Consider the following 16,167-nt stretch of genomic DNA (forward strand, 5'->3'; position numbering starts at 1 on the left):
TGGTGACTTATTGTTAGAAAAATTATGATTGATGTAAGGTAGCTGAACCCACCAGAATCTGCACAGTGAGCAGTCCCTCTCCAGCATCACGAGCATCGATGGTGAACTCAACTGGCAGACTTGCAGACACACCTTTTGTGTCTAGACCGGGGCCGCTGGCGCGCACCTTACTGGCGTCATGCCCAGGCTGAGACATCACCTTGAATGGACTTAAGAAGAAAGAGAGAGGAGAATATCAAGTTTAATTACTAAAGGGAAAAGAAAATTTGCTGAACTTCTTTTTCAAATCCTGCCAGACAGAGTGGAACTTTAATTAAGACATATATCTGCACCTTCCTGGCTTAATGGGGTGATTTTTTTAAATGATACCGTACCTGTGTGGGACTTCCTGATCTGCATATTTTACAGCTACAGTGTAAGGGCCATCCTGGGATGGGGTGTAGTGAACCGTGTGGGTGCCATCACCGTTGTTCTTCACACCAACTGGCTCCACAGTACCTGGAATTAGGACATGTTAGAATCAATCATATAATGTAAAGTTGAAATGCTGTTATTTGTCAGCTTAGAGAAGACATGGATTTTTAAATATCAAACGCATGATCTCACCTGTTGGGCCATAGAGTTTGACATCCAGTGGGGCCTGTCCAGCCTTGGTACAGTCTGCGGTGAAGGTCTGAGGAACATGAGCTCTCACTCCGGTGCCCAGACCAGGACCGGAGCACTTCACCTTGGTGGGATCCACGGGGTCCTTCACTGGAACCCGGAACGGACTGCCAGGGATCGGATGACCTCCGTAGTTGATGTTGACGTCGTAATCTCCGGTAGTGAAGGGAATATATTCCACACTGCAGCTGCCATCTTTATTATCCTTGCAGGATATTTTTGCTTCTGATGCCCCCTCGATGGTCAGGCCCAAGCCTCCTGTACCAGCACCCCTGAGAGAGAAGCCGACGCTTGTAAATGAATTGCACAAATGTCTCTTTTAATGCTCATCATGCCAACGCATTACCATACCAGGACTACCAGCTAATATAAGTCACAACCATCAAAGAAACATTTTAATTTATTTTCCACTCAAAAAACGAATAGTTATGTAATTCATGCCATCACAAAAAGGATCATTATTTTTAGAAAGTTACAGTTCATTTGCATATTGTGTAAAACAAGCGTCTGCTGCCGTCTGGCAGGCGTTACCGCAGCATCCGGACTAAAACCACCAGATTCAGAGACAGTTTCATACCACAGGCAATAAGACTGCTAAACAACTGAACTGCTGAAACAACATCTGTTAAACACCTGAACTGCTGAAACAACATCCATAACATTCATCTGCTACTTAGTAATTATTTATCTATTTATCTAATATATCATTCCAATAACTTGCATTATAGACAAACATATACCTGATAAAAATTACGTATATTAAAACTGCATAGGTCGAACTGCATAGATCGCAATGAGACAAAGTGAAAGTGGAGGATGTGATTCAACAGTACCTGGTCTCCACAGTGAAGCAGTTGGGCTGGTTGGTAATCCCTCCTTCCAGTCCCGGTCCATAGGCACGGACCCGTGTCGGATCACATCCCTCCACCACCGCCACTCTGAAGGGGCTCTTGGGCACCGGCGCGTCGTCATACTGCACCTCGATCAGATGCATTCCTGCGCACAAACAGATACACCAGTTCAATGTCTGCTGCCATACCTCTCTGCCTGAATGTTCTCAAAGCAAACAAATGGTTTTCTGTTATTGCCACTTGCTTTTAATAATGAGCAAGACAAATTCCCTTTCAGGGACACAAACATCTGTTTATTTGAAAAAAGATCTAGAGCGCAGACGCTTTGGTGAACGTACAAGGCGTTACATCTGTTCCCTATTCATTATTCTGTAGCAACATTTTTTTTTGACAGAGCCCTCTCAGTAGGCCTATATGCCAGATTCCCAGCAGCACTGCGATGATATTAGAGCCTGTCTGGTGGTGGAGAAGTGCTCTGTGATCTCTTTGCTTTGTGTTATAGGTCTATAATAATATCCCCTGTCCCTGCTATATAGCTGTGCTCAGGCAGCCTTCAGCACACATACCTGGCTGGTTAAGAGCTTCTGTTCAAGAGCAGACTATTTATAAAACAGAGCCTCTCTGCTCTCTGCCCCTCACATCATTGCTCCACTGCATCATTCTGTATTTATACCCCTCTCTTTCTCGTTCTTTCTATTCCACCCTGCTGCCTTATTCCCAAAGGGCGCCTGTAAACAAACACCTGTTAGAGATTGTCTGTTTTCTCTCTCAGACAGCTGCCTATAACTAAAATCTTATTTGCAGCCGTTTAGGTGTTTTATGTTGTACTTTTGACATACTGTACATCTTCAATTGTTGTTGTTTGATGCCTATGTCACTGTGTGATATTTTAACCATGTGGATTAACATTGTTAAATCAGATAAAGTAATATTATTCTCCTACCATCCTCGAATGCTGTGTACTCCACTCTGTAGGTGCCGTCTCCCTTGTCAGTGATGAAGGTTTCTGTGTTGGTGTTGGAAGGGCTGATAATTTGAACCTTCACATGATTTCCTCCCACCTTGTTGAGGGTGCGAGCATCGACGATGAAGTGTGTTGTCACTTCTCTGAGGACCCCTTGAAACAGAAAAGCCCTTCAGGTGAGTTGTTGCCGAAGACAAACTAGACCAAGAGGCTTCGGTCATATTAAAGACTTGACATTATAAATCCTTGTAAAGAGATTTTTCTTAACTACGTAAAGTGCACACTCTGGCTGCAGCTAACAATGCAATGGTTTCTTTATGGCTTAATCTGTTTACTATTGTTTGTTTAGTCTAAACAAGGTGACATCTCCTACTGTACGTTTTTAGAACCACATTTCAAAAGCTGTATCTGAATAATAATAATGTAAGTTTGAGAAAAAGCTACCAGCAAGTGTGGCATTTTGCTTGATAAATGACTTCAGCTGCTTTCATAACAATTGACTAATGACTTAAATAAATCTTTCTTTAGTACATACCCTAGGTGTATTAAAACCTGGCACGAATGCCAACACATTTTTATGCTTAGGTTCTTAATTACCTCTGGGCTCTACTCCTGGCCCGTAGACATGCACCCCGCTGGTGTCCACTGAGGGCTCCACCTGCAGCACCTTGGGAAACTGAGGAATCATCTGGCCACCATACTTGATCGTGATGGTGTGTGTGCCATGGAAGGGTGGGGTGTATGTGACAGAGAAGGTTCCCTCAGCAGTTTTCTTGATGTGAACTTCAGCCTTCGTCCCGGTCTCTGACACAATCTCAATGGTGAGCTCAGCGTCGCCCGCCCGGGTGCAGTCCACAGTGAAGGTCGCTGGCTCTCCGGCCTTGGCCTTCTCCAGGCCCGGCCCGCTAGCCGTCACCTTTCCGGGGTCCAGGGCTGCGCGCACTGCAGATTTGAAGGGAGAGCCGGGGATGTGCTGCTCCGCAAACAGGATGTTGATAGAATACTCCCCAGCCTCGGTGGGCAGGTAAAACACTGAGCATGTGCCGTCCCCGTTGTCCTGGCACTCAATCTTTGCCTCGCAGGGACCCTCCACAGTCAGACCCAGCCCACCTGCACCAGCTCCCTTTGTGTCAATAGTGAATGGAGCTGGTTTACCCACAATGCCTCCCTTCAGGCCTGGGCCGAAAGCTCTCACCTGTGATGCAACAGTCAGGTCAGTTTTTGAGATATGGTGTATAAAACATCAAATATTTGTAGGTTTCATGAGCCTCGAGCATTCACACAGTGCAGAACTACATGAAGCTTTTATGAACCTTTACCTTGGAAGGATCGGCAGGCATCACAGCTTCAACCCCAAAGGGGCTTCCCATCACCGGGTTGCCATCATAGCTGACTTCAACCTTGTACTGCCCCTCCTCTGGGGGAATATACTTCACACCGTGAGTGCCTTTGGCTTTGTCTGACTCCAGCTTGCATGGGATTGGTCGGCCTGAGGGCGAGGTCATCTTCACCCCCACATTCCCCTGCCCACCAGCGCCCTTTGTGTTTACTGTGAACTCCTGATCCTTTCCAACCTCCACTTCTGCAAGAAGATGAAATGCTTTAACTGCTGCGTTTAACTTTCTACATAGTAAATGCAAACGTTTTGTTTAGTGTAACTTACTCGTGTCTAATCCCTCCACTTTCACCTTTCCAATATCCAGTGGTGGTGACACTGTGATGATGAAGGGGCTCTTGGGAATAGGATCTCCTCCATGAGTGACTGCAATGGTCATGTTACCCTGAAGGCACAAATGGAAGAATGAAAATTAATGGATTTGAGTGATCCATATGAATAATCTCTGTAATGGGCTTCAAACTGAGGCCTACTGTACCTGTAGTAGAGCCGTGTACTTGACAGTGTAGGAGTAATCGTGGTTATCGATGATCTCAAAGTCACGAACCGCCTCTCCTGAGACTGATGCTGTGAAATGCACCTCAGGCTTGGCCTTGCCAGCTCCCTTTGTGTAGATGGTGAAGTGGGTTGGAGTGCCCACCTCCACTCCTGAAAAACACGTGTTTTGTCAGTGCTATCAATCCTAATCCAATCATCAATCATTTCTATTACTTCATAGAAATGTAGAAAGTGGTTTCTGGTCATTCTAAATAAACTATTTTATGGAGTGGATCTCACCTGTCTTGTTGATTCCGGGGCCCTCTGCTTTCACTTTACTAGCATCATGGGAAGGATCCACCTTGACTTTGAATGGACTGATGGGAATTTCCTAAAAGAGTCAATCATAAAATATTCATAAGAAAGGACTGAAGACCAAGTAATATGAAGAAGAAAATTCTACCTAACTCATCAGTCTGTCTTTCACTGGGAACTGTATTCCTACCTGGTCAGCAAACAGCACCATGATGGTATATCGGCCTGCACCGGGGGGAGTGTACTTGACAGTGAAGGTGTCATTGTCATTCTTGATGATGTCAAAGTCGATGTCAGCCTCGGCAGAGCCCACCACCCCTGGGGCACACTTGATTCCAATGCTGATGTCCCCTAATGGTGCATAGCAATGAGCATAGTTCAAGAAGGTCATTCAAAAATAGATGAATTGAATAAATAGACACAGTCGCTCCATTGCCTACAGCTTTCATTCAAGTACATTTCAAATAACTTGTCAGCTAAACTGCACAGCATTGCTTATTCTGTTCATTTGTTCCTTTTATATTTTTCAACATCCCACATGGTGTAGCACTTATTATAATTAAGAGTGAACTAAACTCAGAAGTGTTTTTGTAACTCCCACACCATCTCCTTGTAAATGCTCACCTTGACCGGCTTCCCCACAGTCCACCGTGAAGTATGTTGGCTCGTTAGCCTTGAGCCCCGTCTTCTCCACTCCGGGCCCATAGACTTTGACTTTATCGGGATGACAACCCTCTCCAACCAGCACCTAATGAATTCACATCGTACTTTAAGCAAAAGCAGTTGGTTCAAGTAGAACTGCTGCAGTACTCTTACTTCATCCATAATTGCTCGAGTATCATTATATTTAATTGACTGAATTTAAAATGGAGCAATGTTATATATATACTGTATATGTGTGTGTGTGTGTGTGTGCTAGTATATTGTCATTTGTCTTACCCTGAAGGGGCTGTTGGGCACGTTGACATCCCCCCAGGTGATGATGATGGTGTGTTTAATGGACTTGACAGGGGTGTACACACAAATATATGTGCCGTCTCCCTTGTCAGTTATCTTGATGTTCATGGTGCTGCCTTCAGCGTCCTTTGTGGGTACAAAAGCATGTCAGATCTGCTCTTTACATGCAACATCAATGATGTGTTCCCATAAATAATCAATGAAGATTTCACAAACTGGCTCTCTACCCATACCTGTGCGTATATCTTGAGGTGACCTTTCCCCGCCATGGTGGCATCAATGGTGAATTCAGTCGGTTTGTTCACAATGACGCCAGTTGGCTTCAGGCCTGGACCAAATGCTTTCACCTGCAACATGTTGTTGTTTTAATGTATTTGTTGAGAATATGGCAACCTGCTTTTATATGATGTATATTTCAGTGAGTGGGAATTACCTTCTCAGGGAAGACATCATTGGCAGCAGGAAGGATGTGGGCCATGAAGGGGCTGTCTTTGATGTCCTCGTCATCACAAATGACGTGGACAGCATAGTCACCGGCCTCAGTGGGCCAATAGCGCACATCACAGGAGCCATCCGCCTTATCATCACACTCAATCTTAGCCTGTGATGGGCCTTCGATGGAGAAGCCTAAACATCAAGAATAAAGGTTTCACAGTGAGAATTCTTTTTTTGGATCCACTTTTCTTCTGAAAGAGCTGATATTATTAGCAAATATCTCACCTAGAGTTCCAACTTCAGTGCCGATAGCCTCTACAACAAAGTCAGCCGATTTTCCCACCATGCCAGTCTTCAGACCAGGACCCCAGGCCCTCACCTTCTGAAAACCTGCCTCCTGACCAATCTCCACTTCGAAGGGGCTGCAGTACACAAGATTACACAATATAACCAACTACAAATGTGAATGTGAATTGTTAAGGAATAGCTTAAGGCAGCTTTTGGACCTTACCTGCGTGGGATGGGCTGGCCTCCCCAGGCAATGCTCACTGTGTATTTACCAGGCTTAAGTGGGAGATATTCACATTCATACACACCGTTTCCTGCATCTCGCACTTTCACTTGCTCCTCTGCTCCAGCTGAGGAGGAAGAATAAAGTGAACATGGATTCTTATCAAGGCGTAGAGACATTTTATGCTTTTAGTTTATCATATATGAGAATGTTACCCTTCAGATAAAAACCCAAACAAAGTGAATAGTCGTAAAGATGTATGAGGACGAGTGATGCAAAGAGGAGAAAGCTGTCTGACTCACTTGGTCCTTTGACTGAGACGCTCAGTGATCCACTGCCAGCTCCCTTGGTGAAAACTTTGAAGTCTGCAACCTCCTTTACCCTCACGCCTTTGGGCTGAAGGCCTCTGCCTGTAGCTCGGCATGCATTTGGGTTTATTGCTGAAAGGAATAACAAAAAGTCTTAGAGAGAAATGTTTAGCAAAGCAACCGATAATATCAAGCATTTTACAGCAATGTTAGTAGCAAAGAAATTAAAATATCCAATGCAGTTGGGATTCCTTAAAGTTTGACAGACAGAACCTGCAATCAGAAAGCGTGTTGCAGCACATAATACTAAAATGCAGAATGCTCAATAGCCTGACAACATTTCAGTCAGCCACTCCAAAATGTTGACTTAAATCAAATGCTGGTTGATGCAAACGTAGATGTGATAAACAAACATGTCAACAGAAGAGCAAAGACATTTAACAAAGAAGAACGTGGACAGAAATGCAAGATGGGAAAATCTGTTCCACATTGCATTTCCTCTCTCTCGGAACATAACAAAATCATCAAGCTACAGGACGCAAGAAGTTGGAGCAGGCGACCAAGCACGGCGTTGAGCCGTGGCACTCTATTCTTACAGAAAGCACAATCTGCAGGGCGTGGCAAAGAGAAAATGTTTGGGCGGTTCTGGCTTAGCAACTGGCACAAGCTCCTCCCAGGAAACCATACTAACTTGGGCGGCCGGGTTTATGGGGGGGTACCCCCTTTCCACCCTTCGCTCCAGGGGGTGTGTGCATTGACTGAGGGGCTATCTGCAGAGGAGCAACTGGAGGAGCTAAAAATGACAGATAGGAATGGTTACGGTCTATACTGGGTGAGTGTTCCCAGGGAATATAAAAATGACTAGATTGTGATTGATAGATCACCCTGACATTAACAGCATGATAAGAAATCTGGTTTGTCTGACACTAATTGACGACACAGACAGATGGCTCACCCTCTGCGATGTTGACAGTGAAAGGGCTCTTGGGGATCTCTTGGCCTGCAAACAGTACGTGGATGGTGTGAGGCCCTTCAAGCATGGGACGATAGGTGCAACGGAAAACACTTTCGCCCTTATTCTCCAGGATGAGCTCCACGGTGTCCTTTTTGCCCTGAGGATCGATGATTACCACACTTACATCGCCATTACCAGCACCTGAGTGTGACAGGAGAAAAAGAATTATCACAGATTGAAGGATGATTTATCTTCAGTTCCCTAAGAATATTTTACAGTTTATTTTTACTTTGTTTGAAAATACTGCAAGCCTCTCATCAGATCACATGCTTGTTATTGACGCTTGTTATGGTCATGTACTAACCAGCTGTGTAGATGTCAAAGTAGGTGGGTTTGTTGGCCACGTTGCCTGTAGCATCCAGACCTGGTCCCCTGGCATGTACTTTGCTGGGGTCGCCCAAATCCTTCGCTACATTCACTGTGTAGGGACTCTTGTCAATGTCCTGACCAGCAAACAGCACTTTCACCTAAAGAGACAAAAGCAAGACAAAGTTAAGACAATTTTATTTAAAGTTATTTGACCGTGTCGTGCTGAGTGATGTGTGGACCTGCTCTTACCTTGTGAACACCTTCAACTTTGGGAAGATAGGTGACAGTGTATGATCTGCTCTTGTCCTTGTTGGGTTTAACCTTAGCCTGGAGAATAAGAAGACAAAGTAAGAGAGGGTTACATTTAAGATTAGATGCTAGACTTACTTTGCAAAACTCTGCAACTTAGCAAGATTGTGTGAGTTGACTTGCAGGCTTTTTGTATAACTTGCCTCCTCTTTGTGTCCCTCAGGATCCTCCACATAGACCAGGACCTCCCCACTGCCAGCTTCCAGAGTTTCCACAGTGAACACAGCTGGTTGCAGTACCTTGTTGCCATGGGGCTCAATACCTGTAATGTAAATACAGAGACACAGGATCTAGTAATATATTCTGCAACACAGTGGCACACCAACTAAAAAGTGTGAAAAAGCTTTCTAACTTTTATTATCCCCTAGGTATACTATCCATGCCCTGTTTTTCAGGACTGAGTAGTTATACATTATTCCATATACATGTATACTGTTAATATGAACTTTTTAAAACTATGCAGTTGTTCGTGGCTACCCACCAGGTCCATAGGCTTTGGCCTTGTTTGGGAAAAGCTGTTTAGGCCTGAGATCAGCGCCGGGCTTCAGTTTGGCCTTGGGGAACTGAGACAGGTAGGTCATCACAGACTGCTCATCCACATCTGGGTCCACAATCTCCTCGGGATCAATCACCTGCAGCACAAAAAGACAACCAGCATATCAGAGGTTAATAATGTGTATTGTGTTTTGATTGAAAAGTACAGTCAACATATAAGGTCAAGCTCAGTTTTCATGTAACATCCTACCCATTTTATGTTTAAGTTAAGAGTATTTTGAACTGTAAGAAGGGTATGGTTTACTCTTTATAAAGCGTTCCCTTATTAAGCATAGTGCAATAGGATTTAACAAGGATTACATTTATTTATTCCCCCCACTACTGACTCCTCGCTCCCTTCCGGCACTTGTTTGCCTGTCTATCACAACGTGGCACAAAGCCATGCACGGCGCTGGTTATATTTAACCCCAGGACAGCAGGGTTAAGGATTGTTGCCCTCAATAAGCCAGCCAGGCGGATTTATCCTGAGCCAGAATTTTCCCACATCTCCTTAACACCACCACACTGCACTCCAGCCCCCAGGTCTGCATACATGACATACACCCCCTCCTCCCACCCAGCTATCTTACCAATTCTAAGCCTCATGGAGAACAGCTAACCCCGTGCCTTAGACCAACAAGTAAACAACCTACATCGAGCACATTACAATACGGAGACTCAGAGTTTTACAAATGGGAGTGGAAATATTGCACCCCCGCTCTGTTCACATTGGTATTCTGATGAGCGCACACCTCTGATTCAGCGGCTGGCTCGGGAGGTGTTCAGAAAGCTCATACCCCCACAAATTCACGAACTACTCAATAAAGCTACAAACTCGCATACTGAGAGCTACAATAAAGTGAATGGAAATATTGGAAGTGTGATGGGTAATAAATATTTCATGACACCCTCCAGCATGATCTCCCTGGAAAACACTGGGCTCCATTTCATACACAGTACTGCCTTTTTTCAGTTCAGTGTTGCCGCACCAGTGTCTGTACATGTGGTGAGTTTTCATTTGCAAATGTTTCTTGGTGCTCCATTTTAATTGCATGGTAATGACTTGTGCTTGCTGAATGTATTTCCATTGAGTATGGACTATGTTGCCACCTGAAGGTAGAAACGAGACATGCTTGTCTTGTTGTATTGTCCTGTGAGATCAACTACACCCAGATTAACTGAAGCAAACTAAAAAGCACTTTGTCAGCAACATCCATCATGAATCTTACCTGAGGCACACCCAGCCAGTCGTCAGCCTGTTGCATGGCTTCTCTGGCATTCTCCACAGGATGGTTGGGGTCCCATTCTGCCCAGTCAGGACACAAACCTAACGGAGAGCAAACAGGAAGATTAGACAATCCTGCACAATGCAGTCAGTGTTACACCACTGTTGCTATAATAAGGGCACTTGGGCTGTCACTACTATCTGTCTAACACCTTCAACTACAACATGCATGACCTTACCCACACTGCTCTGCTCCTATGAAGTGTGACAATAAAGGTCTTACGCTGTTCTATCGCTCAAGAAGCACTAGCCCTTTCACTAGGGCTGTAGCTAGCCTCCTCCATGCTGCTAATGCCTAAATTGGATTAGTGTTGCTGATGGAGTGGCCACTCACTCAATAGGCCTGTACAGGCACACCATAGAATACTATCATCCAATTATTATTGACACGGGCACACAGTATTAACAGGGTTGAGTTAACATGCATCTGCAAGGGAGTGTATGTCACTTGGGAGGCACCAGGGTGGGCCTTTTAACATGTTGCCATGAACAATCTGTGCTTTTCAAAGTGATGTCAGCTCTGGAGTTAACCCAGAGCCCCAAAGTTCATAATGCAACATCACTGCAATACCCCAAGAAGCAGGACGTATGCCATAGATTGTATATATGAACAGAAACTGTGTCTGCCTGTCAGATAAAACATTTATGTATTCCTGGTCTGGCCAATTAACTTGTTTTTTTGTGTATCTGCATTGAAAGCAGAGCTTGTGTGTTTTTCAGAACGGAGTGAGTTTCGTCAGTAACCCTGCTGTTTGGTAATAGCTGATGAAAGAACAGAACCTTGTATGGTCAGTGCTGCTGCACAGTGTTTGAAAGATGCATCTCCACAGATCAATGGCTCATATAAACACAGTGAAAGTCGGAGCTTTGCACTCCTCTTGTTACTCCTCCACCTTCACTCTGTGATGCACAGCGCGGATAGGACTCTGATGTTCAATGTTTGAAGCAGAAGCCTGAACTGGCTATGGCTCAAACTGTGGCCTCGTGGCCCTTGGATCTGTGGCTTAGGCACCTCCCTGTGACAGATAACTCTGCATTTTGATGCGGAGCCAAGCATCCCCCCTGACAGAGGAGGAGGAATGGTGCCCAAATTTGGGGGTGTTGTGTAGCAGCAAGGCTATAAACACTAAAGCAGGGCTTGTGCCTCAGGGCCCGAAACAGTAAGAGGAATGCTTCAGTCATTGTGGGACAGCTGGCAGGGACGTCCCCCGGCCATCAGCAACCCCTCTACAACCTACTGACACTACCTGCTCTCCAGAGACAGCTAACACACTGACATCTGAATCTGTGTGTGTGTGTGTGTGTTTGTGCTGTGAAGTGTGTGGGTGAAATACAGTCCTCGTTTCTATATGAGGAGCAAAGGAGACGAAATCTCCTGAGAAGGTGATACTGTTTCTGACACATGCCTGACCTCAACCTCCATAGCAACCAAGGAAAACCACTATACAACAAGCCCTCAACAGGCCAGGCACGTAGTCTGACTCAGCACTTACTCCACCCAGCCTGTAGGCTCAGCTGGTGACACCACACACTTCTTACCAGGGGCGCAGTTGTCGACCAGAGCTCCCAGGGCTTTGCCGTCCCGCCAGTCACGGTTGAAGTTGTGGATGGGCAGCTGGGGCACCTTGTTCTGAATCCAGCCCAACAGGCGCTGTTTGGGGGTCTGCTTCTTACTCTCCTCTTCATCCTCGTCGTCCCACATGGGCATGGAGATAGAGTAGTGGAGGATGAGAGTCCAGATAAGACCCAGGATCAGCTTTAGATTCCCATCCACAATGGCTTTGCTATCTGTAGTTGGACAGTAGAGACAAACATGAGGTTTAAAACTTCCAAAATGTTCACACCATGCACCATGTCCTACACTTCTTTATTATATACTAGTTAACTGCATTTCATTGGTGAGGGCACTACACTCTAATAGTAAATGGTTTCACATAGGCAAGTCCTAAGATCTAAACCTAAATGTATTTTTATCAGACTAGTCTTCCCATGCTGTTCTACAGAGAGGATCAGAAATATAAACAATGATGATTGACTGCTGAGGAGACAAGAATTTAATGCTGCTCTCTGCTTCCCCCGAGCCCCTTTCTTTCAGACAGCTGTCTGGCTGAGGACCCCTGACAATCTGTCATCTAGTCACAATGGCACTCTGAAGACAGTGACAGCTGAGGATGTGTGGAAGTGGTCCCTCTCTGCATAAAACTCCACTTGGATTTCAATTACGTCCAAAACTTGTAGCGCAACAGTGTGATCAATCAAATAGTTTGTAGATTAGATTCATTGACAGCGAGCACGCAGCTCATTTCCTGAAGGTCTCTGAGGAAAAGTTTGTCAAATAGGCTATTTCACATCCACCTTCATTTAGGTGTTCAGCCATTTAAACAAGAAAACCTCTAAGGAGCGTTTGACTTTAATATCTACTAATCGAATAATCTTATGTGATACACTCCACTTAATTCAGTAAGACTTTAATAACAAAGGGACTTTGATGCCAGTTGTTTATTGAGAGGTTGTTTTTTACGACTACGTGTCTCTTCATAGATGACTGCCTCCTATCAGAGGGAAGTGTTTGATGTGTCACTGTTTGACTGGTGCAGGCAGGTGGCACGACGTGGCACAGTGTGTTGGTTTTGATCCTCCCGTGTCCTGATTTAGGGGCAACTGTGTGCTCAAAGAGACATCCATCAGATGGTATCTAGTTTCATAGTGTGACACATGTGTGACTAAGCCTGAGGTGATTTTTTTTTTTAAGTGTCTCCAGGTCACTGTAATGAGACAGCCATTATCTTAAGAGGGCCACACTAATGCCGCATGGAGGGAGAGGCTTCTGGGAAATAAAATGCCAGGACTTCTGTTATCACGACCTGTTTCCTTTGGACCTGTTGTGTTTGTCAGTACAGCGGGGGAAATACTGCCAGTAACATATTTAGTCCCAGAGGCACTATCATAGACACACACTGCACACTTTGAGATGAACTGTGATGGTGACCTTTGCCCTCCTTTAACCAGGACCCTGAGATTTGAACTTCCTATTGAAAACTGAAACAAATATTAGATTATTCTGATTAAACTGTTTGTCAAATACAAAATTAATCACAGACTATTTTGGTAATGGATTTAACAGAATGAAAAATAAAATTAAGAAAAAAAGTCAAAATTCAGAGATTCTTAAATATGTTATGGTTTCTTTACTCCGCTTTGAGAGTAATAAGATTATCTCTAAGTATTTAGGAAAAAGGACAGCCAGGACGTCACTTAAGAAACACTGAGAACTAATCATTTGAAGAACAAAATACGAAACTAATAATTGAGTTAACAATGAAAATACTGGTTGACGCCCTCATGTCACACACCAATCAAATATAACTCAGTGTATGGCGGTGGACACACTGTGGCCTTCACAGTCCGCCGGCCAAAGCCTCAGCCATGCCGGGAATTTCTCTCCAGTGTGTGGCAGAGATCATCAGTCACCAAAACAGAAAAATACCCTGTCAAAGTTTTAATAACCTTTCTCCTTTATGGCTTTTCATATAAGGCTACTAGTTTCTCGCCAGTTGTAAAATATTTCTAAGAGGTGGCATTCTGTACGCTCTTGTGGGGTGAAGTCTATTTCTGACTTTTGTGTGTGACACATCTATCCACAACAATTTACTGTAACTTCAGCTATCCGTAGCACAGTCTGATCCCCAAATCCATCCAGAGTTAATCCTCACCTCACACGAGCTGCTGATGGCTCAGGACAGCAATATGCTGTCAGCACGGAGCCTCATTGAGTCGTTGTGACCCCTGACCTCACAGAGATGTGTGCCTGTTTGTGTATAGCCCTGGTGTGTGTGTGTGTGACTGCCGTCCACAGGTATAAATTGTGTCATTTTCATTAGCACAGACCTAGCAAATTTCCAGCTCATAGTTTACCACATTGCTGCAGCAGGATAATGCTTATGAGAATATTATAGAGCTTTCAGTCCTTGGCCCTGACTCAAGTTAATGACCTCAGTGGCACCTCTGCAGTAACTTTCCAATAAGCTGATGACCCCAGCTGCATGCAGCTTTCCAGGGGCCTGTGAAACCCATGTCTCACTGCTGACTGACACATGGGCTGATAGCATGCAAAGAGAGCAGCCACACAATGTGGGTGTGTGATACATTTAAAAATATCCAAAGATATGTGGTCATGGTTCAGCTTTTAAATATTGAACCACAACATCTTATTAAGGAGATTATCAATAACTGTCATACATTTTTACAACTGATTCCTATCTAATGTAGCTTGGTAACTATTTATATATTGCCCTTTAGGTAATTTAACAGTGTGTTTTCTTCACAAGCCAACAATTCAACTTACCAATGGAAACCAGTTTGATATGCTCCCTTTCCAGAAACTCCAGTGCCACAGACACATTTTCCAGTTTCATCTGGCGGAAGTTGGGTCTGATGTGGTGCTTTCTGTACATTTTCTTCTGGCTCAAAACCTCCAGGAGTGAAATTAGCTTCAGCCCATCAGTAAATTCCCTCTGGAGATCGGTGATGGTCTTGTTGACGCACTTGAGGTGCTCGTTGCACCACCTGGTGAAGGTGTTCTGCTGGATCTTCTTCCAGGGCGCGTCCTCGGCCAGGTCCTTCTCCCCGGCTGGCATCTCGTCGTCCTCTTCTTCCCCAAAGTCTGTGGCCTGGTAGTACTGTGGAGGCGGCTGGTCGTCGCTGTAGTTATTGCTCATCATGGTGGCGTTTTCCGTGTCCACTTTTATACCTCGGTGACACTTAAGTGTTGAATTGTGCGCAGAAAACTTTAGCAGGAGGACGGCAAGCGCGCTCTCGCGGAGGAAAGTTCACCCTTTTGGAGAGTTCAAAAAGCAGCCTAGAGATTTTTCGGATGTACTTGCGAAGAAACCACTTATGTCAAGACAGTGATGGATTAAAACATCCGATGGACAATGGGCAAGGCAGCTGGTCGTCCGCTTTTTTTAAATTGGCACCCTCTTGTGAAGTCGTTCCTCTCTTATAGCTCCGAGGAGGATGTCGGTTTTAGAAAAATGAAGTCTCGCGGCAGGTGAGCTTGAGCTGCACTGTTAAAGTTGACTCGAGCGTGTTTAACTTGACTGCTGAGCGAGGAAAGAGTTGGGTATATAAAGGACCCAGGGCCGCGTCACTCAGCCTCTGTGATCATACTCTATAATCCTGGAGAATAAGGGGAGTGGGGCTCGGTTTACGGGGGAGAGGGGGCCGTGATTGGCCAGACAGCGCAACAGTTGTGGCATGCTGCTTATTTTTAGGCGCTCCTATTTGGGCTGCTGGGGGCCGGCCGGGGACTTGATGATTGTTGCGAATGTGTGTCATGCTCAGGATCCAAGTGTCTGAACAATTGAGCTAAGAAAAGAAAGTGAGAGGTGAGGTGGTCCCTCTGTCCCCCCAACAACAACGTTTTTACAGAGGATAAAAGTAAAAGAAAAGTGGAATTGTAAACTCTGAGGCCTTGGAGGGTAACATTTTAAAGGATTGAGGTCACCCTGATAAAGATGATGAGTGCATTACGTGTGTTTGACAGCTATCTGCCAACCCTGAGTGAAATGCATCTCAGTGTAGACAAGCAAAGGTCACTACAAACTCAGGGAAGGTTATGGAAAGATACTTGATATTGAAGAAAAACAGTTTATTTATATTTTATATGAATGTTAATGCACCATCAAGCAAAACCATGGTAGTTAAATATATTGTTTAGTTAATTTCCCAACAACAACAACTGTGGGTTATTGCCTTTTAACTCACTACATTCAGAATGTATTGCTCAATTTTCACATTAAAATGCCTGTCAGGCCACAAGATCGTCTTTTTCTTTTT

General features: G+C 44.7%; 1 protein-coding gene across 2 annotated transcripts in view; it reads right to left on the reverse strand.

Moving 5' to 3' along the window:
- The window catches only part of LOC117494999 (filamin-C-like), a 23,008-nt gene extending 7,610 nt beyond the window's left edge, over positions 1–15,398 (reverse strand). The window contains exons 1-27 of one of the 2 annotated variants that reach the window (XM_034146056.1): positions 14,675–15,398; positions 11,869–12,117; positions 10,274–10,371; positions 8,992–9,142; positions 8,654–8,772; positions 8,451–8,528; positions 8,197–8,359; positions 7,833–8,033; positions 7,569–7,670; positions 6,872–7,009; positions 6,570–6,696; positions 6,344–6,480; positions 6,057–6,250; positions 5,857–5,970; positions 5,606–5,749; positions 5,291–5,414; positions 4,857–5,017; positions 4,652–4,742; positions 4,353–4,522; positions 4,142–4,259; positions 3,798–4,060; positions 3,076–3,673; positions 2,458–2,631; positions 1,497–1,659; positions 607–935; positions 375–498; positions 53–209 (exon numbers count right to left, since the gene is read on the reverse strand). In XM_034146056.1, coding sequence (XP_034001947.1) covers positions 53–209; positions 375–498; positions 607–935; positions 1,497–1,659; positions 2,458–2,631; positions 3,076–3,673; positions 3,798–4,060; positions 4,142–4,259; positions 4,353–4,522; positions 4,652–4,742; positions 4,857–5,017; positions 5,291–5,414; positions 5,606–5,749; positions 5,857–5,970; positions 6,057–6,250; positions 6,344–6,480; positions 6,570–6,696; positions 6,872–7,009; positions 7,569–7,670; positions 7,833–8,033; positions 8,197–8,359; positions 8,451–8,528; positions 8,654–8,772; positions 8,992–9,142; positions 10,274–10,371; positions 11,869–12,117; positions 14,675–15,050 — 4,863 coding nt within the window. In that variant the 5' untranslated portion in view covers positions 15,051–15,398. The remainder of the gene's footprint in view (positions 1–52; positions 210–374; positions 499–606; positions 936–1,496; positions 1,660–2,457; positions 2,632–3,075; positions 3,674–3,797; positions 4,061–4,141; positions 4,260–4,352; positions 4,523–4,651; positions 4,743–4,856; positions 5,018–5,290; positions 5,415–5,605; positions 5,750–5,856; positions 5,971–6,056; positions 6,251–6,343; positions 6,481–6,569; positions 6,697–6,871; positions 7,010–7,568; positions 7,671–7,832; positions 8,034–8,196; positions 8,360–8,450; positions 8,529–8,653; positions 8,773–8,991; positions 9,143–10,273; positions 10,372–11,868; positions 12,118–14,674) is intronic. The other variant, XM_034146057.1, reaches the window with a different exon arrangement.
- Between the last annotated feature and the right edge of the window lie 769 nt (positions 15,399–16,167).

The sequence above is a fragment of the Trematomus bernacchii genome, unplaced genomic scaffold, assembly GCF_902827165.1.
Source record: "Trematomus bernacchii unplaced genomic scaffold, fTreBer1.1, whole genome shotgun sequence".
Classification (NCBI taxonomy): Eukaryota; Metazoa; Chordata; class Actinopteri; order Perciformes; family Nototheniidae; genus Trematomus; species Trematomus bernacchii.